The sequence below is a fragment of the Daldinia vernicosa genome (genome assembly GCF_022497035.1).
Source record: "Daldinia vernicosa strain CBS 139.73 unplaced genomic scaffold F5Y00scaffold_5, whole genome shotgun sequence".
NCBI lineage: Eukaryota > Fungi > Ascomycota > Sordariomycetes > Xylariales > Hypoxylaceae > Daldinia > Daldinia vernicosa.
The window spans coordinates 34978-62707 of NW_025953921.1; the positions used below are offsets into that span (position 1 = coordinate 34978).

General features: G+C 45.9%; 8 protein-coding genes and 1 non-coding gene across 9 annotated transcripts; 2 read left to right on the plus strand and 7 right to left on the minus strand.

Annotated features, from left to right (window-relative positions):
• Positions 1-67: 67 nt before the first annotated feature.
• On the minus strand, positions 68-2169 carry F5Y00DRAFT_153590 (putative short-chain dehydrogenase). The gene is made up of 3 exons (XM_048004573.1): positions 2022-2169; positions 1039-1954; positions 68-954 (listed from the first exon to the last, which is right to left on the minus strand). Exons 2-3 carry the CDS (start codon positions 1491-1493, stop codon positions 372-374), a joined length of 1038 nt encoding a protein of 345 aa, XP_047868653.1. The 5' UTR covers positions 1494-1954; positions 2022-2169; the 3' UTR covers positions 68-371.
• F5Y00DRAFT_153594 (uncharacterized protein) lies at positions 1871-2703 on the minus strand. The gene is made up of 3 exons (XM_048004574.1): positions 2440-2703; positions 2022-2377; positions 1871-1954 (listed from the first exon to the last, which is right to left on the minus strand). Exons 1-2 carry the CDS (start codon positions 2620-2622, stop codon positions 2312-2314), a joined length of 249 nt encoding a protein of 82 aa, XP_047868654.1. The 5' UTR covers positions 2623-2703; the 3' UTR covers positions 1871-1954; positions 2022-2311.
• Positions 2704-3984: 1281 nt separating this feature from the next.
• Positions 3985-4095, plus strand: F5Y00DRAFT_t17. Its single transcript has one exon. It is a non-coding gene; the product is annotated as a tRNA-Thr (tRNA).
• An 884-nt stretch (positions 4096-4979) lies between these two features.
• F5Y00DRAFT_257985 (MFS general substrate transporter) lies at positions 4980-6997 on the minus strand (the record flags this gene model as incomplete). Its single annotated transcript, XM_048010628.1, has 2 exons — positions 4980-6104; positions 6164-6997. 2 exons carry the CDS (start codon positions 6995-6997, stop codon positions 4980-4982), a joined length of 1959 nt encoding a protein of 652 aa, XP_047868655.1.
• Positions 6998-9528: 2531 nt separating this feature from the next.
• Positions 9529-10789, minus strand: F5Y00DRAFT_153739 (uncharacterized protein). Its single transcript, XM_048004575.1, has 3 exons — positions 10556-10789; positions 9819-10488; positions 9529-9757 (listed from the first exon to the last, which is right to left on the minus strand). The coding sequence occupies exons 1-3, from the start codon at positions 10595-10597 to the stop codon at positions 9657-9659; spliced, it is 813 nt and encodes a 270-aa protein (XP_047868656.1). The 5' UTR covers positions 10598-10789; the 3' UTR covers positions 9529-9656.
• A 4389-nt stretch (positions 10790-15178) lies between these two features.
• F5Y00DRAFT_225995 (uncharacterized protein) lies at positions 15179-16147 on the minus strand. Its single transcript, XM_048006256.1, has one exon. The coding sequence runs from the start codon at positions 15620-15622 to the stop codon at positions 15389-15391; it is 234 nt and encodes a 77-aa protein (XP_047868657.1). The 5' UTR covers positions 15623-16147; the 3' UTR covers positions 15179-15388.
• Positions 16148-17134: 987 nt separating this feature from the next.
• F5Y00DRAFT_153867 (class I glutamine amidotransferase-like protein) lies at positions 17135-18305 on the plus strand. Its single transcript, XM_048004576.1, has 2 exons — positions 17135-17803; positions 17903-18305. The coding sequence occupies exons 1-2, from the start codon at positions 17327-17329 to the stop codon at positions 18188-18190; spliced, it is 765 nt and encodes a 254-aa protein (XP_047868658.1). The 5' UTR covers positions 17135-17326; the 3' UTR covers positions 18191-18305.
• A 922-nt stretch (positions 18306-19227) lies between these two features.
• F5Y00DRAFT_257988 (G protein-coupled glucose receptor regulating Gpa2-domain-containing protein) lies at positions 19228-21161 on the minus strand (the record flags this gene model as incomplete). Its single annotated transcript, XM_048010629.1, has 2 exons — positions 19228-20875; positions 20941-21161. 2 exons carry the CDS (start codon positions 21159-21161, stop codon positions 19228-19230), a joined length of 1869 nt encoding a protein of 622 aa, XP_047868659.1.
• A 3372-nt stretch (positions 21162-24533) lies between these two features.
• Positions 24534-26749, minus strand: F5Y00DRAFT_226001 (heterokaryon incompatibility protein-domain-containing protein). The gene is made up of 3 exons (XM_048006257.1): positions 26140-26749; positions 25117-26073; positions 24534-25057 (listed from the first exon to the last, which is right to left on the minus strand). The coding sequence occupies exons 1-3, from the start codon at positions 26678-26680 to the stop codon at positions 24789-24791; spliced, it is 1767 nt and encodes a 588-aa protein (XP_047868660.1). The 5' UTR covers positions 26681-26749; the 3' UTR covers positions 24534-24788.
• Positions 26750-27730: the final 981 nt, after the last annotated feature.

Below are 27730 nucleotides of genomic sequence, written 5' to 3' on the forward strand. Positions count from 1 at the left end.
AAAAGAGATGATGTACACGGCTGTCTTGTTAGCGATTGCTCTCTTGACTTTGAGAGTAATTACTGTGAAAGAACGTTAGGTACCTAATGTACGAATGTAAGACAGGATGTTGTTACGCATGGCCCGTATATTAGTTAGGACAGCATGAAAAGGATGGCATATATTAAATTTCTACATGCTAATGATTGGCCTCCATTTCACGTCACCCGCCCTTACCTGAGAGCCTGCTTCTGTGAATGTGAAGAGACAAAAACCATATGATCGCCAATGCAATGGCAACCTATCAGTAACTCCGTAAATCAATTTTCTCAGAGTTTACTATGCAGTTGACGCTATTCTACTATGTAAGTCTAAAGGACAATCTGAACCCATCACTGCCAATTACTTAAAATGGTCTCGCTCTGATCTAAATGAGTATACTTTACGGTTTCCTTCCAGACTATATCTCGTTTATGCGCGTCTCTAGACTCAGCACTTGTCTCGAAAAGCACTTGATCCAGGAAATATAGTCCCTTCGGAGACTCCCCCAACTCTGGGCTTGATTCAAATGCGGCGTGGAGCACTCGCGACGCTGATTTATCAGTAGTCCGCACTGGTCCGTTCGGCATGAAGAAAGCAATGATTGGATAAATAATTTGAAATAATAGAACCCGAATCATCCAGGATGCGTGTCGTTGTAGACCTGTCGTCATAGTACCCGGATCAACGCCCAAAATACAGACATTGCTCAGAACAGGATCGAGATTCATTCGACGTTGGAGTTCGTGGATCATCATGATGAGGAAGAGCTTGGACGCGCCGTAGCGACGAAACCCGCCTCGCCATGATGGGTCCTCTTGTGCGGAGCTCCAGGTGCCTTTTGCTATTGCTTCAAAACTGGCCTGGTCGTTTACGAAGGTCTTGTCCTTTTCATCTGCAAACGCCCCTGTGCCGTCGTTACGCTTGTCGTAAGGACTGATAAACATAGGCAAATTCTATATCAGCTTACATAGGCTGACGAGTTGATAGTTGATACCTAGTGAATAGGTGGTTACTTACTCATGGGACTGGCTTCCGACCACAACTATACGACCGGAGTCTTTGTTTATACTCTTTAGAAGCAGCAGCGTTAATAGCCAGTGACCGAGATAATTGGCGCTAAATGTCACGTCGAAACCGTCCTCAGTCCAAATCTGCTTGCCAAAATCTTGGAATCCAGCATTAAGAATCAAGGCTTGGATAGAAGGAATTTCTCCTGCTGCGACGCGTGCATTGATCGCTTCAGCGACCTGACGCACATTATCGAGGTCAGTCAGGTCAAGGGATATAAGATCGTAGGGATGTGTTGCGTTCGAGAGTACGGATCTAAGGGCGGGTGCCCTTGTCGCGTCACGAACAGCAAACAGGCTGTGATATCCATTGAATTTGGGCTCAGAAGAGGCTTGTTTAGCAATGGCGCTTCCGAGGCCCCCATTGGCACCAGTGATGAGGATTGTCCCTTTCGTGGCACTCATTTCGATGTTGTTTAACTACATATGGGTATGTGAACGAGGTGAAGAGTGTTCATCATTTGATGGGAGTAGAAAAGGTAGTAACGTAGTTGCTTGTTCGTGAGAAGTTTGGTTGATACGAGTTGCCAAGATAATGGGGATTGGGGATTCGGAGCATCCCTTCGACAGAGAGGCAGCGAGGGAGGGTAGTAATAATGACCCCCTCGTTCGTGTAACTTGGGTGGGTGTTGGTGCTCGGCCGATAACTCACTTCTTGGCCGACAACCAACAGTGGTATATACATCCTTCGCCTCAGCCTGCTTGTACGGTCAGACCATTAATCTGCACTAGGATGCCATCCGCTCCATTATATTGGTATCGTGTCCCACTGATGAGATAGCCAGCGTTGTGGATAGCCCCAGTATGTGGACCCTCTTACTTCCTATAAGAAGAGGCCACATACACACATAGTAGACAGCTCTCTCCTTTGACATATTGCTTATCAGTTCTAGAGTTCGTCGAATGGGTAAACACAGTAAAAAACATGCCAACCTTAGTCATATTATTATATAGAAGATATAACGTTGTATTTGAGATTATAATGCTAACAATCGCAGCCGCGGGTAATGTACTTTTGGGGGAAGATCTTTAAAATATATTGAAGCTATAAGAGGTAGTAGCAATGTTGTGAAGATAAAACTAGGAATGTGAATTAACGAAGATGGAGTCCTTCGTGGGCCTAAAGCCCGAAAAAATAGTTACAGGATATCATCAAACTCTCAATTTGTTGTACAAACACCAGTCTCGCCGCCAGCTAGTCGGTAATCCGATCCGGTAGGATCTCAATGCTTCCCAGGAATGATCTTTTCGAAAGTCCTCTTTACTTTACTAAGAGAACTACGTCTCCTCTGTTTAATGGTTAGCATCTTTTAGTGCTAAATAGACATGAGCTGAGTGCGGAGAAACTTACCTCGGCCCGATCAGCTCGCTCCTCAGCTCCGTGTATCAACTGATATTCAGCCTCAGCCGCTTCGTCTGTAATTCCTCGCTTCATCGCGGCTTCGTGCTCATGCTCTTCTTGTTCGGCATGATGTATCATGTCGTGCGCGCCTTTGATGGCATTGTCTGGAAGTCCGTGGCCGTCGGCAGACATGATTGATGTTATTTCTGATATTGATAATTGATTTTTATGTGCTTGAATATTCTTCGAGGTGTGTATATTGATGGCAAACTATGCTAAGTCTTATTATAATCGAAGGAAACTCTGACATCTATATAGGTTATATAATTGCGTTAGATTCCTAAACGGATCATCCATCTCGTGATGTCTTGTGACGAATGACTTCATGTTTGATGTTAGCCGCGCGAGCGAGACTAGCACCCCATTTACAACCTCGAGATCGATTCGCTTGAAGGTTCGAACATTTGTTCATTGGCACGTCATACGCTGTCGATCCACCGTCGTTCGTCTGGGGTAAATGTGGAGGAACGCGGAGGAGGGCAAATCCCCAACCCGCCATCATCGCCCACCGCAACCTTAGATCTACGAACAAAATCGATCGCGGCGCTGGTTTAAACAACCGGTCGGCGTCATATGTAACATTGGTGAACTCTAACATTGATGATATGACGGTGTTGTCAATTAGAATAAATCCAGTAGCTATCGTTTTGATTATTTGTCTCCTACTTCGCAAGCTTGGCATCAAATCGAAGGCTCCGCCAAAACGTTCTAGCCCGGCAGATGATTGCCTGGGTATTGTACCAACGTCTGACAAATATAAGTTTCAGCGTTGATAAGAACCAGACAAAGTTATTTCTTGAGGATTCGGTAGTAAGCTACTGAGAAGAGCACGAAAAATAAACTCGGGGATCTGGTTTTTATATACGAAATCTCTTACAATGCCAGTAGAACGTTGGTAAATGTTTACCTAGCTTAGATCATACGTGAATCTATATCAAAGGTACGTACCTCGCGGTACTAACCAGATCTAGTAATCGACACGAGATGAGAAGCTGCGCAGCTGAATCCGCGACTCCCCCGATGATCCCATGCCGGCAGGAGTTGAAATCCCGGAGATGATAACGGTCTGTGAAGAAAGCGCGAGACAATCCACATTGCATTGTAAGGTACCTAACGCTTAGTAGCGATGATGTCCCGACTTCCCATTATGTACCTCCTAATTTACCGCTACGCGTGCACCGTTTGGTATATAGGAGTACATTGGCGACAGTTAATCAGCTTTCTAAGATTTATATCCTATTCCTTAATCGTGGCTACTTCGACGGAATGGTACGATGCCTAATTTATTTTGGTGGTAAATGGATGCTGTCGAATACTCACGTGTCATAACAATTAATATGCATTAGAATTGAATTGCGATACGGACGTTTGGACTCTAAATATTGGAGGGGCTTCATACTACCTGGTTGGTGGGGGGAATTTGCCAGGCCCAGCCCTCCGTACCCCGCCCTAAAATATAACGTGAATTATTTGAGAAAATTTTAACTGTCTACAGCCCCTATAGCTCAGTGGTAGAGCGTTCCACTCGTATCATGTGATTGTATTATCTACGATCTAGTGTACATCGAAATGGAGAGGTCCATCGTTCAATCCGGTGTGGGGGCAGTGCTTTTTTTTTTTCTTTTTCTTCATTGTCAGTGTATCTATCTGGATCACCCCCGAACCTTCCCTTTTGTCCTACCTCTCTATATCTATGTAGGTCTTATTTTATTGTTGTACTCATTGTCCGATACTGTATTGCCTGTAACGGTTGATTGTACATATTGCAAGGGGACCTCCGCTACATTACCTCCTTACTTTTGAACGTGCCGTGGAGGCACTAATGTTTGTGTATGCAACGTTTATAACTTCCACAAGAGCTGCTACGAAAGCTTCGTCGTCCGCGGCGGATAGGGGCGGGATCTCAATTATAACATCATGGCCTAACTTCATCAGTGGGTCTGGCAGTCCGCCCCTCACAGGCGCCGAGGGTACGCTAATGAGAGAGGTTATAGGTGGTCTTGAGATGGCTTCCGCGGTATCTATAGTGTGTTGGGCCATGATGCAGCTGTTTGGTATATTAAAGCTTTATAAGACGACACGCATTATATGGTAATTTACTGGAATTTAAAGATAATGTCTCGGTTCGAGTGAACGAGGAGTCAATTCCAGTGTAAGTATGCCATTATACGTTGTCCGACTTAGCGCAATATAATTCCGCCCCCAGTTACATGAGTCACTTAGATAGGTACCTACCTAAGGGCTGGGCTTGAGTATACTGGCAGTGCTCTACGCTATGTTCGTTATAAAGAGAGCCCAATGCAACCAATTCTGAAGCGGCACGGTATGAGTAATTCTTCTGATCAAGTCAGGCAGTAGATCCCGGTTAGCCTCATCTATAAGTATCTGTTGTTGTATGTTAAATAAGTCACGAATATTCTAATAAGCTTAAAGCAGAGATATATTGAACTCCGAGCTCTGTTTTCTACTCTGAAGCATTAAACTGCCTCTTAATCCGTTTCGAAAACGCTAGCCGTTTCTTTCAACATCGATAAATCAATAAGACCCATTATCCGGCCGTCGAGCCGTCTCACATTTTCATCCCAGTACCAATACACACCACATGCTGCTATCGTTAGAATGATCTGCGCAATTCCTAGACCTAACGTAGCTGCCTTAAGGTCATCCCACGAAAGAACACTGTTGGGGAGACCTAGGATAAGGGCACCTGCGACAATATTCCGGAAGCATGTAAGACCGCCATGCATATCCGCTGTGTTGCGCAGGCAGACTGCAAGGTTCGCCGAAGTGAAAGCCGTAGACCGTTGGATGACGGGCCAGAATGTGCTGTCCAGAGCTAGAGACCCAGCCGCCAGAAGCCCAAGAAGGAACGACACTACCGGGAGACTGACCCGATCCAACCCAAAGCTCCACGGCGTAGCGAAAGGTACTGTTGAGCTATCTCCAGGCATTTCCATTGACCCAGAGAGGTAGAGGCCAAACCCTAACATCCCAATTGAAGCAAAAGTGGTACCAAGAGCAAGCGTCGTAAGATGGACAGTTCGCGAAAAGCGCTTAAGAAATGAAGGCAAGGCAAGCGCAACAGCTATAGGGGTAGCAAGGAGAAAGGGGGCTGTCATTAAGAAGCCAATAGACGCCGAAGATAACATGAAAGGAAGTGGGGAAAAGAGCATCGAAAGTGAGTGTAGTAGACTCCAGAAACCAGCATATGGCAGAAGGGTCACGGCAAAAAGGAGTGCGGTCGTCGGCGCGACTATGGCTCGGGGGCCTTGCAATATTAGTGCGAGGTTGATTTCATTCGCCTGGTATGACCAAGGCTTCATCTTAGTAATGTACTGCATAGCAGCCTCCTTTGTATATGTAATATTCGGCCAGAGCGATTGGGAACGTTGAATGGTCGGTACCTCGTCCAATGTGACACGATTGTACGCCGTCTCTGGGGCGCCCAGCACAAGTAATATGATGGAGAGCGTTAGGAAGGCGCTCATAATCTCGAACTGCAACTCAAATCCCCTAGGACCAGCTGAAGCAACGCCGCCAAGGAGCGGAGAGCCCAACATAGTTGCGACTGAGATAGCATGATGAAGGATAATCTTAGATTGTCTCTCATGCTCCTAACGGGCGAATTAGCACATGGTATTTGAAGGAAAATCGCAAAGGGGGTTTTACTAACAAAATATGTATCGTGGATCGACCCAAGGACCAGAGTATCGAAGGCACCCCAGCCCAGCCCCTGAAATATCCTCGCCGCCATATTTTGCGCCAGATCCCCCCTCACTCTTGTGTTCCAAGCAGTCCCTATAAATATCATCACCATTGAAATCAGGTATACCGGCCTTTTACCCCATATCCTCGATACTATTAAAGAAGCTAACCCCGTTACCGCAGACAACATTAATGGAACGGCGGTTAAGGCTACCGCTGCCGTATATGAGACCCATTCCCCCATTGCAATAACACTATTTACGCTAATATAAGCCGTCTTCATCGTCCCCACTAGTGCGACCATAGACAATAACGCTCCGAGATTTAGATGCTTCTTCCACAATGGCCAATTTAAAGGGTCCTCGGGATCCTCGCTGGGCTGTGGAGACAATTCGACGTTCGCATGCTTTCCTGTGCCGTATTTGATAGTCCGTTTCGATCCTGTAGTCGAATACGACATCATAGTTTCTGTAGTTACCGCAGTAGCTGCGGTCTCCGGCCTAGGATCCTTTGATACCGGCCTCGGAGGGCGCTCCCTCATCGACGGTATGCCCAACGATAACCTTCCATCGCTCCCATTCCCTCCAAGCACCGTCAGTAACGATTCCAGCGTACTCGAAATTGTCGATGCTCGATTAATTTTTAACCCCTCGGTCCTCTCATTAGGATACGAGGGTAACGGTAATGGCGACGGCGGCGGTAGAGGCGGAAGCGTCTTCCGATAATTAACTGGTGGCCTTGGTGTTGCGGGTAGACTCCTCTTCGGATTTGATATCTCAACCATCGGCCCTGGAGAAGCCATGATGGCGATTGCTGTAATATAGCCCCTCCTCTAACGACAGACCTCTCACTAAAACTTTCGCGACAAGTGGTTTTCCCACGACCGTGGTCCTAAACCAGGTAGGAATGCGCGGTCGACGTTATCGCCGGCGCGCGAAAATATGCAACAATTGATGAGGGTAATTAAGAACTATACTATAATAAACAAAGGGCGACCAGGCCGACGAAGATCTACTTCGAAGAAATGAAAGCGCAATAAAACGTTAGTACAATAATGAAGACGACGAACACCACGTTGGTGTTGCAAATGTAGAGAAAATCAACTACGAAGAAACACTCGCAGACCCGAACTCAGTCCCCATTCACCGGCAGGATGGCACGGACACCTGCTGTGTGAGATCGCCATAGAGCTTCATGGGTATTGCAGACGCTAGTCAGTGTGAACAAGGGTATTATTTGCTATATCTCAAAATGTGGCTCGGGTTTGGTGAGCCCTGCTCACTGAGCGAAACAGCCCAGAGTTGTGTAAATCCTTAATAATAACTTGATCGAGCCAGACAGAATCCTGTTGTCGTAATTCCTAATCCCACTCCGAGCCATCCATCGATTATCCTTATGACCACAAGGTGAATGGCTTATAATAGTCTCAGGATCTTTGAGATAGAGTGCGAGCCCCAGGATGTTAACGGTGTGAGAGGATCCAGGTCCGCCAAGCTAAAATCCTTCCCTCTGCACAACATCTCACCTACAGTATCATTTCCGAGCAGCAAGAAAACGTCTTTCGGGAAGAGTCATAGCATGTTACTTACATACTTAATCGATTACCTAGCCAGATTAATATGATTTTTTTTTACTTGCAGTCTAGATCTGGACCAACAAAATAGATCAAGGACGAAGACAGAGCAAAGACAAACAGAACAGAGAAAAAATTTACTTAGGGATAATTCGGCACATTCCGATCAGCGCTCGGGCCAGTATGAAACTCGCCTGACGCAGGGAGCACGTCGCGGATCATTCCGCGCTGCATCAACGAAGACAGATACCTACCACACCATAGAAAACCGGTCAGCTCGTGAAAGTCCAACTCCAAACCGGACGAGCAAACACTTACCAAGGAGATTATCAAGTCGTTTGCCCGCTTTCTTATCGTTATGGACCAGAATATCTGACAGGCCATCCATCGTAAGATGGTCTTACTCTAGGTATATTCCGTATATTAAGTACACGTACCCAAAGCAAGTCTTCTTCCATGTGAATGTGGCCCTAGCGTATATAGTTGAACCTCATCGTCCCGTACGATGTATATACGATCGGAGAATTAATGATAGGGCCGGTAATCCTCGAAGCAGCCACTAACGCACGTACTATTTATGTACATTCCGTAAGTGAATATATCATCTTGCCATGTGTGCGCTAGTGTATGACTCGGTCCAGACTCGGCGTGCGCCTAGGCCGCGATCCATGCAGGAACGACGCAGCCAGTCCCGGACGGCAACGGGCATTACCGGGTAGAGAGGCGAGGGTCGATGACGGTGAACCCCCGATAGGTGAACCGGATGAGCACGGATCTCCCTACGCGTGTACTATGTAAGTTGGTTGGGTACGTATATTCATGCACGGCTCCGTCGTGAATTCGCTCATATATCGTCTCGCGCTCGTCACGGCCCGCAGAGCTAGCGGTGAGACTTGATGTAAGTGACACATCACCGATAAGGAGTTGTAAGTAGAGAATGTAGCATATGTATTCCGGTATCTTTTGACTATGCCGGCCTAATTACGGAATATATTATACCCCAGTTGTCATGAACGATCTCGTACGGTGATGAATTAAAATCGATTCCCAAAACCCAGCACTACTCCTAGAGTAGCCCTTCATCTTAACGCGCTGCAGATTCGTGAAATAGAGATGCGTATGGGGATACTCTAAGTTCTAAATTATTATAATGAATTGAAATCTAATTTTAATGTCCATCTTCAAAGCAGCACCGCTAAATCTATATGTGCGGTTTAGGTATATAAACTCCAAGCACATCATTAAAAAAGACAAAAAATCCTATCGCCCAATCGCATGGTCTGACATATGCTATGCCAATCCCCACGCCCCTCTATTATACCCATAACATTAAATATCGTGTCTCATTAAAGTCCGTAAGCCCGTACCGCATTCGTGACGGTTTACATAACGAACGTCGTAACCATCGACTGGAACAGTCGTTCTGACGGGACGGCGCATTGCAGAAAGGCGTTACAGGGCTGGTAAACCGTGCCGGTACCTGGGAAGTAAACGGCTCCTAGAATGTCAAGATATGTGAGTCAATGTTCTTCAATCTAAAAATATAGTATAGTGGATCTCCGACCAAGGATGGTCGGGAGCACTGAGCACGGCCAGGATCAGCCCAATGCAGCTCGCGTTGGTTGGTTTCCATTTCGGGTTCGGTTCGGTCCACTGGGCCAACATTCTCCCTTCGCACCGACGGAACATGTTCAACAGCTTTGTTGGTTGCGTCGCATCACGGTTTGATCCGCGAATGTGGCTCTCTTGTCTCGTAGCCAGTCCATGAATAGACTTGCTATTAGGTTTAAGGTTGATATCAACCTTCGTTCGGTAGCAAGAATCTGAATAATAACCGAGTCCAGATATTTTATCTTGGAGACTCTCAATATTGAATAGCCGTAGCTCTTCACATGGGTGCAATTACGAGTGCTTTACCTGCATGATTTTCTTCTTCAGTTTCAGATGACTCGAAGCTGAGAAGTAACCAGTTTGCTCTTATAAGCAACTCTGCGATAATTTCGTAAGCCTTTGATCGACGATTGAACGCCCATTCTGTAGATTAACATACCTTGGTACTCTAATGTATATGTAACCGAAGGCTCCTCATCTCGACCGAAGAGGACGGGTGCTGGTTGCCTCTCGTCCTCGACGACTCGAAATCTTATGCCGACGGTCTTTGACGAATCGGTCCAGAGGATGGTCCGTTCATCTGAGTCCGAACTCGCTTGTTGTTGCGTCCTTGCTGCTGCTTTTGCTGCCTCGTCCAACCAGTGGCGCCATACGCGGATCACGTTGTCGGTGATGTTGGCAAAGCTGGAAAAGAAGCCGTGCCTTGGTCCCACCTTCACTAGGTTGGTTATCGTGCAAAGTTGGGAGAAGAGTTCGCCAGAGTCCAGAGAAATCTCGTGCGACGGCATCTGGACGATCTGACCAGCTGCCTTCTCAGAGTCGAGGTATGGGCGAAAGCGTGCGTATATGTTGTTGAGCTCTCCGAGGTCAGCAACTTCGCCGGCCTCGGCGAGTCCATGCATCCCTTGAAATTCGCAGTGTAGTGAAGGCGTACTAAGCTTCTCGCTTGGGTGGAAGCATTCAAGAATCACTTCATGATCCTCAAGCCTCGATGTTTCCACAAGGCGCGTATAGTGCACTCGGCCAACCAGTCCATAGAAGCGACGGCAGACAGCAGCAAGGGGCAACAGCGAACGAGTCGGGAAATTACTCAGAACATTGATAATAATCTTTGAAGTAGATGTTAATATTTTCGAAATTTGACTAAGGCATGTCAGATATAAAGGGATCTCATACCTCGTTCGGGAGAGAATCTATCGAGAGGTGGGAGTGAGCCATGACGTGCGGTATGGGCAAGGTCAAAGATACGTAGTAAGGGTCAACAGAAACACAAAAGCACGTCGTCGTGGCCTCAAAGGAAAACCTAGACACGTACTACTAGGACCGAAGGACTATTTATATCAAAGTATTCGGGACCCTCAACTAGGATATTCGGGATGTGAGTGGACCTAATGCGGCCACGACGGCCAATGTAAATGGCGAATCACGGCCTGGGCTAACGCGACGACAGTTCCTTGCTCGTATACCCAGTCAAATTTGAGGCTCTGATAATGTCGGTCTGCGATCTTAGCGCAATCAGATGTTGTAGATCGAGTCGAGCGTGTTACCGAACGAAAGCCGACGATGTACGTAGAGGCTCAGCCGTTACATAACCACGCCAGATCAGGCGAGTTTATCGCTTGACTCCTTAAGTGCGCCCGGTTTGCTCCGAAATATTCCCCCTTGCGTGATATTAGAAAATTTTGATAATACGATATGAGCTGAGTTTTTTTTATGCAGGTTTCTTTTTTTTTTCTTTGATAAGTCTTTCAGCTAATCTATGTATATTAAATATTATTTTTGTGAAATAGTAATACCGAAGAATCGTTTCTTTAATACTCCCGGAACAATAATGACGAGAGTCATGTTTTTGCCACATTTCCGAAGGCCGTTATCGTCGTTATCTTATCTTAATGGACACAGTAAATTCAGTGTGAATACTACTATATGGACTGTATAATCGTCGACCCAGAGTAAGGTAAGGTATCATTTCAGGGGCGATCCCCCTTTTTTGCATATTGCTTCGATGGTGCAATCACGTTATCTCCGAGATATAGAGATCGGCCATACTTATATTTTAATTGGCTAATATTCTTTTGCCGAGATTCCTCTTCCTCAGTTATTTTTATCCTATCAAGAGAAAAGATAACCCGAAAGTGCCAAGGCCCGACCTGTTGATACCTCCTAGGGCCGAATTTATTCCTGTCTTGGAGTCATCCAGCGATCCGTGAGCTTAATTAGACGTAGAAGCGTATTCGATTGAATTAGTTTGCATTGTACTACATATCCATTCACTACGTATGATGACCGTTTATAATATGTGTTATCCCGCAGGTTCGTTACTAGGTTATGAATGCCGCTCATTCACTCACAGCAGGCTGGTTCCTAACATTTTAGATGCTTTAAAGCAGACATGCAATTCATCCCGATCAATACATAGAAGATGGGGGTAGGTATTTTCACCCAATTGCGATACCGTCAATATTTTAATATGTCAACCTTGGCTATAAGTCTAAGATCACTCCGGCATGTATGGCGCTGCTAACATATGGTAAATTTGGGTTTGACCCCTTACTAACTACCTACCTAGGTAGGTAAAAATCTATATGACATTATGGTCTTATTTTCCAGGACGATTTTCAATCTGCATAAGAGGTACCAACACTATGCCGTATAAAAGTACTTCCATGTATCAATGGAGCCTCATATGACCCCTCCAGCATGACTCAGCCAATCTTCGACTTTATAAAGGAAACAATCGTTGATCTCATGTAGTACTATGCACCAATGCCCGAGATCGCGGTAAAGCTTCCAAGCCACTTTATATGCGGCAGCCTGCATTGGTCTGCGCTGCAATATCGCCCTGCTTATACGACTTTCTTCTCATCTGCAGACTGCATTGCCATGTCCGAGGAACATTAGCGTGCATTGTGGCGTTTGCCAAGGGCGGAAGGCAAAGAGGGTCTCTCCCAAAAATGAGTGTCTTGATTGGTGGATCTTGGTGAATAGATCGTCTTCATCGATTTCCATATCGTCGTCCTGGTTTACATCTTCGATATCTTTACGACATGGCAAAGACATGGCAAATAGCTAGACTTTCCGAAAAAGCCACATAATAGCTAGGTAGGTAGTTAAGGGCAAGCAGCATACAGAGCGACATGGCACAGCCTTAGTCAAGCCACCTGATAGGTACCTAAGGTAATCACATTCTGCGGTGAAACTATCAAGACTTTTTAGCGTATAAGCTACTCTAGTTCTACAGCATATTACACTTACACCAACCCCTAGATCTGGGCTTCTTTCCGATACTCTAGATTGGGGCTACAGGCGATATTAAGGCATAAGAGAGCGAAAGGGTTTCGCCGTGGGAAATATGAAGCGAGCGTTGGGCAGCAATTGTTGGAATGTTTGGCCGCTTGAAGTTAGGCCCGTCTCAAAGATCTCGCTCCCTAAAATTTTCCCATTTGAGATTAATCCGCGAAGGATAATTATAGTGCGAGAATGAGCCGTCGTGAGCCGTCGTGAGCTTAACATCATATGGGTCTAAATCACTTCAGTTGGTTCGATCCAGGGGTGATAGATTTCGACACGCAATTTAGTTTACAGTTGTTAGGAGATGGTCTACGAGATCTTCCTTAGAGTTAACTGCCTGTTATAGATTGCCGGAAGCCGGAATTCTAATAACGAAAACCATATCTGGAAAACAATAGCTTGAGAAGACGTAGTGAGGCTAGAATTACAATACGGGGTAATAAGGCATTAGGTATTCGTTTGACATATTCTTGACTTAATTAGTTTATTGTTGTTAGTGGGCAAGTGAAGAGCTTATATGTGGTGTTCCGGAACACAACTTATTGATAGTGGGGCATACAGCTTTCGAAGAGTCTGGACAGAGGTACATGCAGGTAAGGGATTCAATACATGCCTTTTATATGACCCCAAATGCGGGTTTCCTTGGCGTAAAGTGGGTATACTCAAAATATAATGCTATACCCTTGCACGCATTAATAACTACATTCTATGAGGCGTATTGATATGTATGTGTCGTTGTTTATTACTTAAGCTGGCTTCAGTAACGAGGCCAAGCTCATTCTCGATCATAGTTCTTACATAAAAGAAGTATTGCATTGCACTTGAAACTATCGATACTATCAACGAAGACCCTTGAGACACCTAAGCGATGATAATTATTTCCAGTTAGTCCATTATATAACTATGGCTTTCACTACTTAGAGTTAAACCCCTAAGCGAATTCCAATATAATGTGCTTATAATGCGTCTTATTTTCTCTATATAGTCGGGATATGCCTTTAGTAATAACTATATACCTAAGTATGCTTGGAGGTGAGGTATCCGTATGCCTGTCTCGAACGGGCGCAAGTCTTTAACTAAACTAACTGCCATCCGCGAGTAAAGGCTATAGAGTTACGAATTTGCCGAACTGCTAAACCTGTTTTTTCACATTCGGAAATGATACGGATTCGGTGCTAGTAATTTGAGGTATACGAGTGGTTCGGGGCTTTATTTTGCGATGTTGTCCGAGAAATAACTCTAAGATGCTATATTTCCGGGGACGAAGAATCAACAACTCGGGAAGTTGGATTTTGTGCAGAGTATAGTCCCAACGTACTTGTCTGCGAAATAAATACCGAAACGACGACGTAAGTTATATGGGGTGTATTGATACCAATATAGTGTTGCAGTTACTACATGAAACAATATTCTGTTTAAGTCTTTCTGCAGTTATTAGCTCTTCCCAATCAATAGCCTTCGATTAACTACCCTACCACACTTATCAACAAGAAACCAAGCAATGAAAATCAAGTTTTATGAGGTGCCTGAGACCTACCGTGTGGCCTAGTCTAATCCTCCAACTATTACTGTGTTTAATCAATGTTTTGCGATCGCAGAGATTAACTACCTGTCAACGCGGCACACACAGTAAGTGTTCTAACGAAATAAAGCTAGTCTCCCAAGATCTCGATGTCTACACATGGTCGTTTATGAGTACTTCCATGAGACGATCATCGGCAGCAAGCGCTATTTATGGGCGATCTGAAATTAATTAGGTAATCTTGGTTATGTTATGCCCTATCAGTGAATTATTAGCCAACCAACTCCTCACCTGTAAGCTCGTTCCCGGACAGGAACAGTGCAATGCGATGGATTTGAGCAGATATTCCCACCGCCACCTCGTAAAAAAATAGTATCGACCTAGTAATCCCGCATTGGGCTATTCCTTGCTGCTTCTATATCCCTCCTGATTCTTTCTGGCTCAAAAATGCGAGCCTAAAATCCTATGACCCTTCACTTGTATGCACACTCATCCTCGGATCGTATGGTTTCCCGTTGATAGTTAGATTAGTTTACAGCCCAACTAGTGCCAATGCTGCTTTCGTATCTCGTGGTTGGTTTCGGTTTAGCTCTGGGCGCGGTTACATCGCTAAGCGTGGGATATGTGAAGGCTATTGAAAATCCGTGTTCTTGGGGTTTTAGTATATCCTTGTTATTGCTCGATTGAAGTTCGCTGGATGGTGCATGTGATGGATGCTCGTGATATTAGACCGTAACGTGTCCAAGTTGCCTCTTAAAACCTAATGACGTCTCATGTAGTGAACTTCCCCTATTTAGGCACACGAAGTAATAAGTTATCCTGATACTGTAGCTAACTTCACCTGACAATAAGAGTGGCAAGTCATAGACAAGAGAAAAGCTAGGAACTTAGGCAATTTGAGTCTACGCTTGCTTTACCGAGCAAGCTTTTGGGCGGCACCGTGTCATATTACTATGATCTAAGTAAAAGCGCTAGGCTTGAACACCCTCGTCGTTATTGATGCATGGCGGCGCCATCCGCGGCAGATTGCAGCCACCGTGCATATACTACCTTGTACCTTGAGCAGACAAGCTCATGTAGTGACCGACGATCATATCTAGCATCAGTGGTCAATGTGGGCTATGAGATGCTTTTTTCAATCACGATAGAACCACTGTCGTCACTTTGTTGGAGTCAACATCGTGCATTATCTCCTTTTATGGTCGAATAGACGCATCTAAATAGCTTCTCAAACCAGGTACCGAAATCTTGACACACCCTCCCGACGTGTCACTGCGGTAGTGCCGCAGTGGATGGCTGCTTACTGCATATCCCGATTCGCAATAGGACATACAAGACAGTTTAGACAGCCCACCCCCACACCAATAGCAAACACCGCAACTGCAGACCCCGAGGCCGAGGCATGTCTTCCCCAGAAGCAGGCGTCGCATTGCAGGGACAAGAAGCGTAACTATCAGATCAGAGTGGAGAATTATCCAGTGGATACGTGCTAGGAAGAGGCTCCATGTTCGCGGATAGTTGCCTCAGTTTTGACGACCTTGCAAGAGACTACATTATCTTATACAGCACCTTGCTCCTCCCGACCAGCCGAACTGCCTAGCAGCTGAAGCAGCACCATTTCTCTGGCGAATGGGAAGCCTACCATCGGTCCCTAGATGTTCATTGATTGGTTTATGACACACACGGTTACATACGATATGAACTTGCAAATTTTGTAATAGCTGAAATACCCGGATCCCGATCCAATGTTTTCAGCAGCGGACCGAATAAGTATCCAGCTTGCCGGTGTTAAAGGTGGGTGTGAGATGAGAGAGAGGAGGAGAGAAGAATAAAGAAAGGGAAGAAAAAAAGGGAAATGTAGCTGTCTTATTTCCGCAATTTTGAGGTGAGGCTAGCCGTACTCAAATAAGCTTAAAGAAAAATATAATCACCCTAAGCCTTATTGTGAATAGCTCTGGTTGTTCTTATTGCAGAAGGCAAATAAATACACTACGTTGGTAATATGTTAATATGTTTCTGGGACGTGAGACCTAATCCCCCCTGTTAACGAATCAGAGGCTCCTTAGCCACAACCTGAAAGCCGAGCCGCAATGGCGCTTTGTGCTGTTTCATTGAGGCGCATTACGTACCTGGAAGTCCAGTAGGTCTAGTACTACATATACGTACCATAATCTGCTAATGTACCTAGGTACTGACAGGGAATTGGGGGTTTAAAAGATTAAAGTACGATATACATACACTACTACATACGGGTGACGGCAAGGGCAGGTACGACGTATGTGGTGTACTTTGGAGTAATGATCCCCACTTGTGCAGTTGTGCCACCCAACCAGGTTTTTGGTCCTATAGGTAGGTACATACATGTAGGTAGTACATACCTAAGTACAGACATATACTGTAATACACTAGGACTACCTGGGTAATGTTAACCTGGTTAGCTCCTCGACTAATGACGAAAAAGGCTCACCGCCTGTGATTCTGCCTATCGAAGTTTCCGTTGATAGTGAATCGAATTGTTTAATGTTCCTATCATTCACTCAAGTTTTCTTCTTCCCCCCCATTATAACCCATTCAGCCCATTATACTCCCCCCCGCCACCCGTTTACATTTCTATCTCCGAACCTATCCATTCACTTTTTCTTGGCGTACACAGACACGTATATGCAAGTGCAACTAAGGACAAGCTCTTCATTAATGGGGGTCTGGGTAGCTGCTGGGGGCCAAGGTATGTCGCCATGAGGGGCAGGTGAAGAGGGATTTGGATCTCCTGCATCTGCTGAAGTACAGTCACGTCCAACACTTGTCACTTACTTCTCTGAATCACTTCTGAATAAGGGGGAGGTGTTCACCACCTGAATCCCGTCAACGCACGAGCTGGCCTCCACTACCGGCGTCTTGATCGTATATATAAAGGCTAGTGCGAAGTCTTGAGACATTCTTCTCGCTTGGTCTGCCCGGTAGATTCCCTAGCCTTTGAGCATTCCATCCTCTTCATTATTTCCTCGGGCCAACTGCATCTTCATAACATCCAACGTACTTCCAACGTACTTCCATCATACTTTTCCATTGACCTACCCTTTACTTAATCGCCAGCCTGTTGCCCGAGAATTTCGGGTTAATAGAAAAAAAGCATCATGGGTTCCGTGTACATCCCTCCGATCCGCCTCGCGATCCTCGAAGCCGACAGCCCAGTTCCTGGAATTAAAGCTAAATACGGGTCGTACGGCGGGGTCTTCAAATATCTTTTTGAGAGGGCGTGTGCATCATTAGAGCCACCCCAACCCCTCTCTGCCATACTCCAGCTCTCGTCTCACGACATCGTAAATCACCCCGACTCGTACCCGGACCCCGAGACGATCGACGCCATCCTCATCAGCGGCTCTAAGTACTCCGCATATGACAATGACGATTGGATCGTCCGCCTCACTCAGTATACGAGGCGGTGTCTCGAAGGCGGCCGCGTCCGTGTTATCGGCGTCTGCTTCGGCCACCAGATAGTCGGCCGTGCCCTTGGGGTCGAAGTCGGCAAGAATGTTCGCGGGTGGGAGATAAGCGTCACCGACCACGAGCTCACAGAGGAGGGAAAAAAGCTGTTTGGCGTACAGAAGCTGGTTCGTATACCCTGCCCTTTTCGTTCTTCATTTCCATACACCTCCTTGTTTCCTGTATCCTGCCTTAGGTAGCCGGTTGCTTATCTGCGCGCATCACAGGCTATCCACCAAATGCACCGTGATCAGGTGTTCTCGTTACCCCCAGGCGCCATCCAACTGGCCCGCACCGACGTGTGCGATGTGCAGGCTATGTATATCCCGAAGCGATTTATCACGGTGCAGGGCCATCCCGAGTTCACCGACGATATGGTGCGCGAGATCCTCGAGATGCGCCGATATGGTGGCATTCTGGGCCCGGATATCTTTGAGGACGGCATGCGTCGTGTTAGTAATAAACACGATGGCGTCGCCGTTGCTAGGGCTTTCCTGCGTTTCCTCCGACAGTAAGCAATAGTAGAGAAGGGCAAGGTAAAGTATACGAGAGGAAATGGAAATTTATATAGGCATCCTCGAACACCACCATAATAAGACGGGGCAGAAATGATCCGCAGGCCGCAGGTGTTGGTTACACAAAATAGGATTTTGCTTTATTGACCGGTTATGAAGACCAATCGGTTAGCTGCCGGGGCATGGCGATTCCTCAGACACCATGAAGTCTTATGGTGCGATACGTACCTTAATGCAGAATGATCATATCATATATCATATCTATTACCAACTCAATGTCACTTGACGGTTGAGCAAAATAAAAAAAAAGGCGTTGATTATCCGTTTCTCCTATCTGAGTCTGCGGGTCTGCAGAGTTCCCATATATAACAGACATTGTCTCGGATCGAGTATGAAGATCAATCAAAATAAGAAGGGAAAAGAGAATCATCATCGCACAAGTGCCAACGAAGAAGTAATAAATGAGTGAGACAACATCACGTGTTGAATTATTCTGCATCTCTGCATCCAATAACCTAATCATCCTTTTCTTTCAACAATTATAATACCATGGTATGGACCCTCATATGGACCCTCAATATCCAGGTTTAGACTACTCGGATAGGTAGCCTTCCTCTTGTTGCATCGCCTGATGTAACTCCATGCTTATTACATATGTGTGTGAACGCCGCCCAATGCCCTCCCTCTTTTTTAGCAATGCTCCCCGCCTCCCGTAACGCTGATTCAATATACGCAGTATGTAAATGTGTCAAAGAGCAATTAGAAGGGGTTTTAATCCAAACCCCCCACACTCTTCTCTTCTCCAACCTAGGTATGTTTACCATACCTAGTACCGTTGTGCCCCCCAAAATGAAATCCTAGCACCGTGCCATGCATATATGCAAATGAATCTTATCATGACCGTCGTTGCCCTTCCCGGTGTAAATGCTCTAGTCTGACCTGCATTCGATATTACGCCCATGTCATTCCCCCATCGTTACCCAATGCATATTGGGCGCCCAGCCCTCATATTCGTCATGCTGCTCGTAATTATTATATTAAGATCCTGCTTGTATCCCATGTGATTGGGGGCGGCTCGTCGCGGGGGAATCGTCGTATTCTACGTCTAATACGTCCCACCACTCGCGGGGCGCCGAGTTCTGTCGCGTCCAGTGTACGGAAGGCCTTCCAGCGGCCGCCGCAGCTCCGTTATTCAGGCTTTCAAGATTTTCCTCTTGCTCGCGGCGTACACGTGCCATCGTCGCGTCTACGAACCGTTCCTCGCGTGTACGACCCATGCCCCTTTGCCGCCGTTGTGAAGGTTTACGTATCCGCAACCGTGATGCTAAGCCCCCCCAAAATCCACCACGCAGGTGCAGCCACGGCTTTTCCCAAGCGCTGAAGAAACAGCAGTCGACAGCAGCGCCGATGCACAAGCTCGCGATACTAATAACCTGCAGTGCCACGGGTTCCGCCTTCTCTCCGGACGAGGTGTAACTGCCGTCATACCGCAGAATATGCGACACAAATGGTGCGACCCACGTTATTATATAAATTAGTGGGTAGACGAATAGGAGGCGGAGTTGCCGCTGTTGCTTCTCGCGTAACCGCCGCATCGCTTCTTCAATTTCTTCTTGGGGCAAGCAGACGGAGCTTGACGACGTACTTCGGCTAGAGCCATTCGCTCGCGGTGATCCACGTCGCGGGGTGCTGGTCGTATTAGAGACGGAACGTGCTATGCTATTCGAGCCGAACGACATAGAATGCTTCCATCGGCAATGGCCATGAGTGGATTGAGAGGACTTTGGCGGGCTATAATGGACGAAATCGGGAGGACGGATGGGAATTGTTGCTTCTGCGCGCGGCGAGCAAGCAGCAGGACTACCAAAGAAGGCCGTATGGCTGCCGCGCCTCGCTCGTGGATCGAGATATCCGTCGATAACAAAATCTACGGGATTCCATCTAACTGAACTTGGTAGAGAATGTTCGGGCCGCCGCAGAGAAGTGGGAGGGGCCCCGCCACAATTGAGACTGCTAAGTGTTGAGGCAACTGACTGTTGATGATCGATGGGATCATCTTCTTTCGCTAGGCTGTCTCGTGCCGAATCTAGCAATCCGTGGTCAGTGAAAGGCGGTGTGGGTGGGACATCCCCACCGTTGTCACAGCGGTGATCGCGCTTGTAATTCCGGTTAGGATCGCCGCCATGTACTGTGCTGGCACGTCTCTGGTCTTTGCTGAAGCGTCGAAATCGAAAAGCAACGTATATGTAGAGAAAGGTGTAAGTAACTACTATGACGCCAACAATGATGTATCGTGGAATCCAGCTGAGTGCGCTGAGATACCAATCAGGATGAGCAGGTAGATAGCACTGGGGACCGTTATCTTCGAAACGGCCACCAGTGATTGGTACCACCGCTGCCAGGATGATGGGAATGATGGCCCAACAGATGTACGCTATGCGTCTGTACGGATACAGGCCGGCTGCGCCATTGGAATTCCTGGGCCTGAGAATAAACAAGGCCGTGTGAACCGCAATCAAGAGGACGGCAATATCCGAAGCTTCGATGCTCATAGTAAGGAGAAATCCTAGGACTTGACATGAGGTCGACCTCGAGTCGATCGGTTTCCTAACAAAGAAAGCAACCGGGCAGACCACGAGCCAGAGTGCCTTGGTCATATCGCTCTGAATTAAAAGCATGATTAAGCTGCAAAATTGTAAGTTTATCTAAAATTAACCCATGGACAAATTTACCAAATTCAGTCGACTTACTCGTGACGGAAGCTCCTCCTCATCCTAACAAACCAGTAAAAGGCGTATAAAGCCGCAAATACACTGATAGAAGCTGTAATAAGCGAGATCGACATAAGGGCATTAATTTCCGGGTCGTTGAAATCTGAATCTCGAGTGGGGTGACGTTTCGTGATCATAGTATAGGATGCGAGGGATTCATCAAGGGATGCTGTGCCCGGTGGCCATGCTACGGGAGCCATCTTTGCTGAGGTGGCCAAAACGGAGGCTCGGGGTGCAATTGAAGTAGGAGATAGTCTGTCATGCTTCCCAATGAGTTGTTTAGTTCGATCGGATCTCGAGTGTCATATTTGCTGGCAATCGTTATGAGGTTGAAAAAAATGAGCAGATGGGGTCGGAGGCCGCCGAGGTGTGAGAGAGCAGCTAGAAAGTTGATATGAGAAACAACTTTTAATTCGAAATGTATGAGAAAGACAACAAATTTGCTCTTTCTATACCTAAGAATAGGTCAAATAGGTCAGAATGTTTCGAGTCGAGGGGCCCTCTAAGGAGAGGTCAAGAGGTATTTAGTATCTGGGCTGCTGGGGAGAAGACAAGATTAAAAGTGAATAAAATTCACATCCACTCCACGAAGAAGCGCCAAGCTATGGGAAAGCATATCCCCTAAGATGCAAGTCATGCATAGCGTGCTTAAGAAGCCAACCTAAGCTTAGAGCATTATATTGCACATATTATACGTTTTGAAAGAGGTAAAATATGTCAATAATTGCTTCTATATCCGGTAACTCGGCGGCAATCACAAGCTCAAGCCAGCATGAGAACAGTATGAGAGCAGTGTAAGAGCTAAAACGTAGGAATGCAGTAATCGACTAGAGCAAATACCGGTTCCTAAGTTGTGTGTGTACCTTAATGAGGATAACTAAGGTTTAAGAGTAAGGTAAAAAAGAACAAGGAAATAAAGGGGAGATGTAAGTAGAGAGAGATGTGACAGTGAAAGAAAATGTGAAGGGATGGATACCTTAGGTATATTCCGTACCATAATTTACCGTTGGCGGTCTGTTTTCTTGTGTTCGTGGCGGTGAGGGCAAAAAGAGCGTTGGGATATTGTGAAGGAGAACCAGGGACCTAATGGATGTGTATGTTATGTAATTTCATGTATTTAATGTATGAGGTATGTACGTGTGTGCAATAAATTTATAATAATAAATATGTACGATGGATGTACGATGCACGGTATTATAATCCGTACTCTTGCGTAAAGGTCCGTTAGATGTGCGATGTGTGATGTAGGTACGTACAATGTGCGATGTGCCAAAATGTCCATGTGTGTGCAGAGGTTCCAGTTGTATGTTAGGTACCTTGGTAGCTACATATCGGTGTAAGGGTCTAATCATCCCGTTAAGGGGCTTAACGTTTAAGGTATTACACATTCCTAGTCGTCCCAATAGGATCTCCAGCCCTAAAACCCTGACCAAGTGATGAAGCCCCAGTGACGCTACAGCAGCAGAGCAGTAACGAAGCATACATATGCGGGGCAAGCATCCATGAGTTTTTAGCGCGCTACTCCCCATAAATGTCCTCGTAACAATAACCCCTCTGCTTTCGTCATAACCTCAACCACGTAGCAGGCAAGCACACTTTGTTGCATGCAACCCAGATCTGGTGACCGTCGTCCCGGGACAAATTCCAAGCCTGCTGACCCCCACAAAATACAACTTTACTTTCTCAACTTTACTTTCTTATATTAACTATTCTTTTACATTGTCACTTTTGTAAAACGAGAAAGGAAACAAACATCCAATATAAATATAAAATCTGCCACCATGGCTGAATTCCCATCAGTCGTATATTTAAACGGAAGCCTAGGTGCTATATAATTTACTGCTATGTACAATATAATACTGCTTTCATCTACCCGCTAGGCTTAGCGGAGAAGACGGCCCGCATGCTCTTCTCATAAGTCCACCGCAGCACTTGATCCCAAAGGCGGAGCCTCAAGTCGTCATGTTATCCACAAATGCTAAATGCTTTGAGAGCTAGATGTAAGCTACAGCCAACTGACAAGTTCAGATGAGATTGAATCAATATAGCAGGATTGAGGTTGTGCTATCTAAAATAAAGTCCCGGATCTGATTCGTACGATGACTCTCCCACACCTCCGAAATGGTGCGTGGCACAAACCCATTAGAAAACCCGAGACAATTAACATAAACCTCATCTGCCGACTCGTTATTGATCTCGTACTTACACAATAGAACACAATAGATTATCGATTATCGCAAGGTGTGCAGTTCTTTATTTGATACATCCTAAGTATATTTTCTATTCTTTTTAGCAGCTGAGATGAATGAGTTGTCCTTTTACCATTACTTTACAGTTTCGGCTAGGTACGAATCTATGCGATCCTCTCATCTTATTTCATACCCAATAGGCGTAAGCTCATTCGAGAATGCCTCATAATAACGTGTCTCGGGTAAAACATATTGTTCCTTATTTAACTACCTTCACCGAAGACACCAAGCTTATTGTGTGTCGTAGTAATTTAGTGACTGCGTATTGGAAGCGAAGGATTTGAGTTGGTATTTTTCCTTGCGCAGGTGGGTACTTCTAAACCAATAAAACATGGAAAAGACAAAATGTGAAATCACAGCATTGGTGTTTTAAGAAGGAATGTTCTTAGTCTCACGATAGGCTATAAAGACTTGAAACTCGTTTTAATCGTTGGTAACATCTTCGGCTATTGTATCCAATCATACACGGGAACTCATTACATAGCGGGCGGCTACGAGTATTTTAGTCAAAGGACTCTCCCTTCCGCATTCGATTCCCCCACACATCAGTGCGTCTCCCACTAATGATCACAAATCAGTCGCAAGATGAATCTTATGTCGAATCAAACCCGCCACCATTGTCCTTGGCTCCATCTTTGCGTGCTGTGCCGGTCTTGGGTAGACCACACGTGCGCGGTAGTGTATAGATGACGAAAAAAAAGGATCGTAATCTAACACCTTGTCCGATCTGATTAGACGACTACCTAGTATCGCCGCGGTGGTGAGTCTTGGCGGTATAATCGGGCGAGTTTCACAAGAAAGAACCCGGCGTCTGTGGGAAGTCCGGCCCCTGGTTAAAATATAAATAATTTGGTTCACTTACAGCTACACAAGTGATGGAGGATTCGGGCTTCATAACAAAAGGTTAGATTAGATTACTTCGTGGTAGTTTGGTTCATGACTTCATCAGAAACTACCAGTGATCCTCCTCAAGTTAAGAGGCTAGAGGGTTATGCCTATCCCGATGTTTTCTTAACCAAGTTACACAACCGTTTCGTCGATTTTAGCACCAGGCGGTTGGATGCAGTATGTAAACAGTTGTGTTTTAATATATACTATTTCGAGGTCACCTATTTGACACCTTAGAGGATGGAGGCTCTTTACGTGTGTATGCGATAGTTGCTGCATCTAAGACTTGAAGCTATAAAATAACCGATCGGTGGTTAATTATTAATATGTAGGTGATACGGCCGGGGAGATATACTAGTAAAGTGTTGAGAATAATACGATCATCACATGCTCTTAACATACCAATAAGAAAATCACTATTTATATCTCATCAGTAATTAGAACAACCTTAAACTTTCCTCGCTTCTTAAGTTGATAGATTGCTACCTCATAGGTAGTGAAAATAACCTCACCGAAGTTATATATGAGACTACCTCAGTAACAACGATTTGCTACTATGTAAATTCACTGAAGGGTGTATGTTTAGGTTAGGTAGTTACGATTATATTGCGAATGCGAGTTCCAGCAACCTACGTCTTCGCATAACTTAGGTATGCTATTTTGCAAATGAAAGATAGGATGACAACAGTGTTAGACAAGTATCATCTCTTCTAGCTCACCATTGTGCGGATTCATATCGCCATTCATCGCTCCCTCACAATAAGCGGGGGCTATAATCCTGAACTCGTGAGGCTTCGGCTGGGGTCGAAGGACGAGTGGATTGAGCGATTGTAGAAGAACTATATTATCCCCGGCTTGACAATTATGGTGTGCTGTACCGCAGTAGCCTGTGTCAAGGGTGAAGATTGCCCAGTTTTCTCGAAGCCTGCGCTTCTCCATGATAGCCTCGAGAGTGGTTTCTGGTTATCCCCAGGGTTAATGAAGGGAGACTTCATATAGCATTGGCATAAACACTTACCATCCTCTGGAGGCGCTGTGTTATCACCATGCAAAGCCCAGCGGTATAAAGCGCCTAGTTCGCTGTTGGGTACGCTGGCGTGGTAAGGGCGAAGTAGCGCCTGCCCGACGAGCTTCGGGTCTTTTCCCGGTGAATATCTAGTAAGACTACTGATTAAATGGCGCCAGTCGAAGCAAGCCGAAATAACCTCCTGATATGCCTGGCTTCGACTGAGTGTTTGGTCCAGAACGATAGGGCAACGAATACTCTTATTTATTTTCCCAATAATCTTCCCCATTACGCCAAATTTACCATCCCGGGTGTTATCTGTGAGTATAGGAGTAGTAGAATGATACGATGCGTCGAAGTCCGTTATTTTCCAAATCAACGCCGAGCCGTTGCGGCCCGGTGTTAACCAATCGGGGACCCAAGAAGGAAATCCGGAGCTTGGGCCTGGAGGCAGGGTAATCGCGATAATGTTTAGATTTTGACGGCTTCTGATATACGCTAGCGTTGCTTCTTCAAAAACTTTTACTACGTCCTTCCCGTAATCAGGGCTCGGCAAGTTGATTCCCATGGCCTGGAATACCGAATATAAGGAATACACTCTATCATGCGCAATGGTTGCTTTCATATTCCGGATCTCAGAGAGGAGTTCAAGTTCGAATCTTACTTGACCGTCTCCTTCAAAGCGGGTCTGCGGGATGGCTTCGAGACTCGAACCACGCAGTGATAGGTACAATCTCCAGCGAGGGATTATGAGGTCCTTAGATGAGCGGCTCGATCCTCGCAGTTTGGGTTCAGCCATGTAGGCTCCGCAGAATGACTCCCAATCTATACTAGACTTGCCGCATATAATAACGCATTTTCGTCCAAACGCAACCTCTTGTATCGTCCAGACCCTTTCAAACCATGGATTCTCGAGGATAGCGGCCATGGAATTTAGCAACTGTGAACGCTTGTGTTTGACTAGAACCCCTAGTCCGAGTCGTGTAAGCGTTTTTACCAGACAAGCTTAGGCATGAGATCTTAATCATAGCTTACCGTAACTTATATCAAAATGTTGAGCAATTAGCGTATACAAAGCATTTTCAAGTACTGGGTACTCATCCTGGATCCTGTCCAAGAGGTTAAAGAGTGGGAGGTAGCGAAAGAGGACAGCGGTTGACGCGTCTCCCGGTCCGAACCAGATCAAGACCAGTTTTGCTCTGAGGTACACTTCCCCTATCATCTTCACTTGGCCATTTCGCTCCTCGATCGCCTCATCGTCGCTGCCTTGATTGATGCAAATTGCATCAATCCACAAAACCCTCGATGTAAACCTATAGCGCAGATTTACCATCGCTTCATGGCAGTTCTTGGTAACTAGGAGCTTTGCACCCCCGCAGTCCAGGGGCCACTGCCGAGCCGGTTCGCCCCACACGTATGAGAGGGCTTCATACGGTCTCGCCTTTGAGTGGTCAAGACAGATAGCCTCAATGTTACATCTTAAGGGATCTTCAGGACGATGCGCTGGTAATAGCTTAATTATTCGGATTGATCTCGCCGGCAAGGGTTGGTATTGAAACGTGGTCGTGGATGTCATGGAATGTGAGTTTGGTTGATGCGATGCATCGATTTCATGTGAATTCCCGAATAACTTAGGCAACTTGAGAGAGGGAGATGGTTATTAACAAAATAATAATCGCCGGAGAGAATAAAAGAGTCAGATGAGCAAGTGTCAATATCACGTGCTCGTAGCTATCAAGAAATGCTGCCATTCCAGGACAGATTGTCGACGATATAAGAAATGCCTGCTTGTATAAAAAATATTCAATCACTTCGAATATATTAATTATGTCACGAATAGTCCTATTTCTCGTATGCTACAGAAATTTTTTTTTACATCGTGCTAAGTGGTAGTCATGTAAAAATAACTCGGTAGTGGTATATATGAAGTCTCCCTGTAATTTCATATAGATTATAGAAGTTTTGGCTCCTCCAGGGACGTTTGCACAACTTGCGGGCATTTTTGCTTGTGATATTTTTCCAAGTCGGGCCAGCCGTGCTCATGATATATCACCCGCAACATGGGAATCATACTTTCTGAGCGTGGGTCGTTAGTGTAGACGTCCAGCACCGTCCGTGAGTTTGTGGGGATGAATTTTAGCTCTCGGAATTGGTCCTCGAGCGCCCTGAAAAAATCAGGGACGGCCCAATAGTGACCTTCGGCACGCCATTCCGCTTCTTTCTCAGGCGCATAATCATACGGGTCGTCCTCGATCGGCTCCCGCGACGGCTCGTACCTGATCTCACCAGGGCATTCGTACCAATATACAATACCGAGCTTTGTATCCAGTAGGAAAACAGGATTGTATCTCCCACCGGCGGTGAGGCCGATGGCGTGAGGAGGCACTTCTTCATGTATAGAAGCGCCCTCCGATGTGAGCTTGGATTAAGAATATGGTATCTAATGATGGCTAAACTTCGGACTGTTTTTGTCATTTAGGGGAAGATAGGGGGTGGCCTCTTCTCCACGAGAAAAACCTACAAAGTACGACCAGTATATTCGAAACAACATAATGAGGGGAAACACCGACGATCCCTTTGAGTGACCTTATGCTTGTCTGGCACTGTGAGTATAAATCAAAATCGC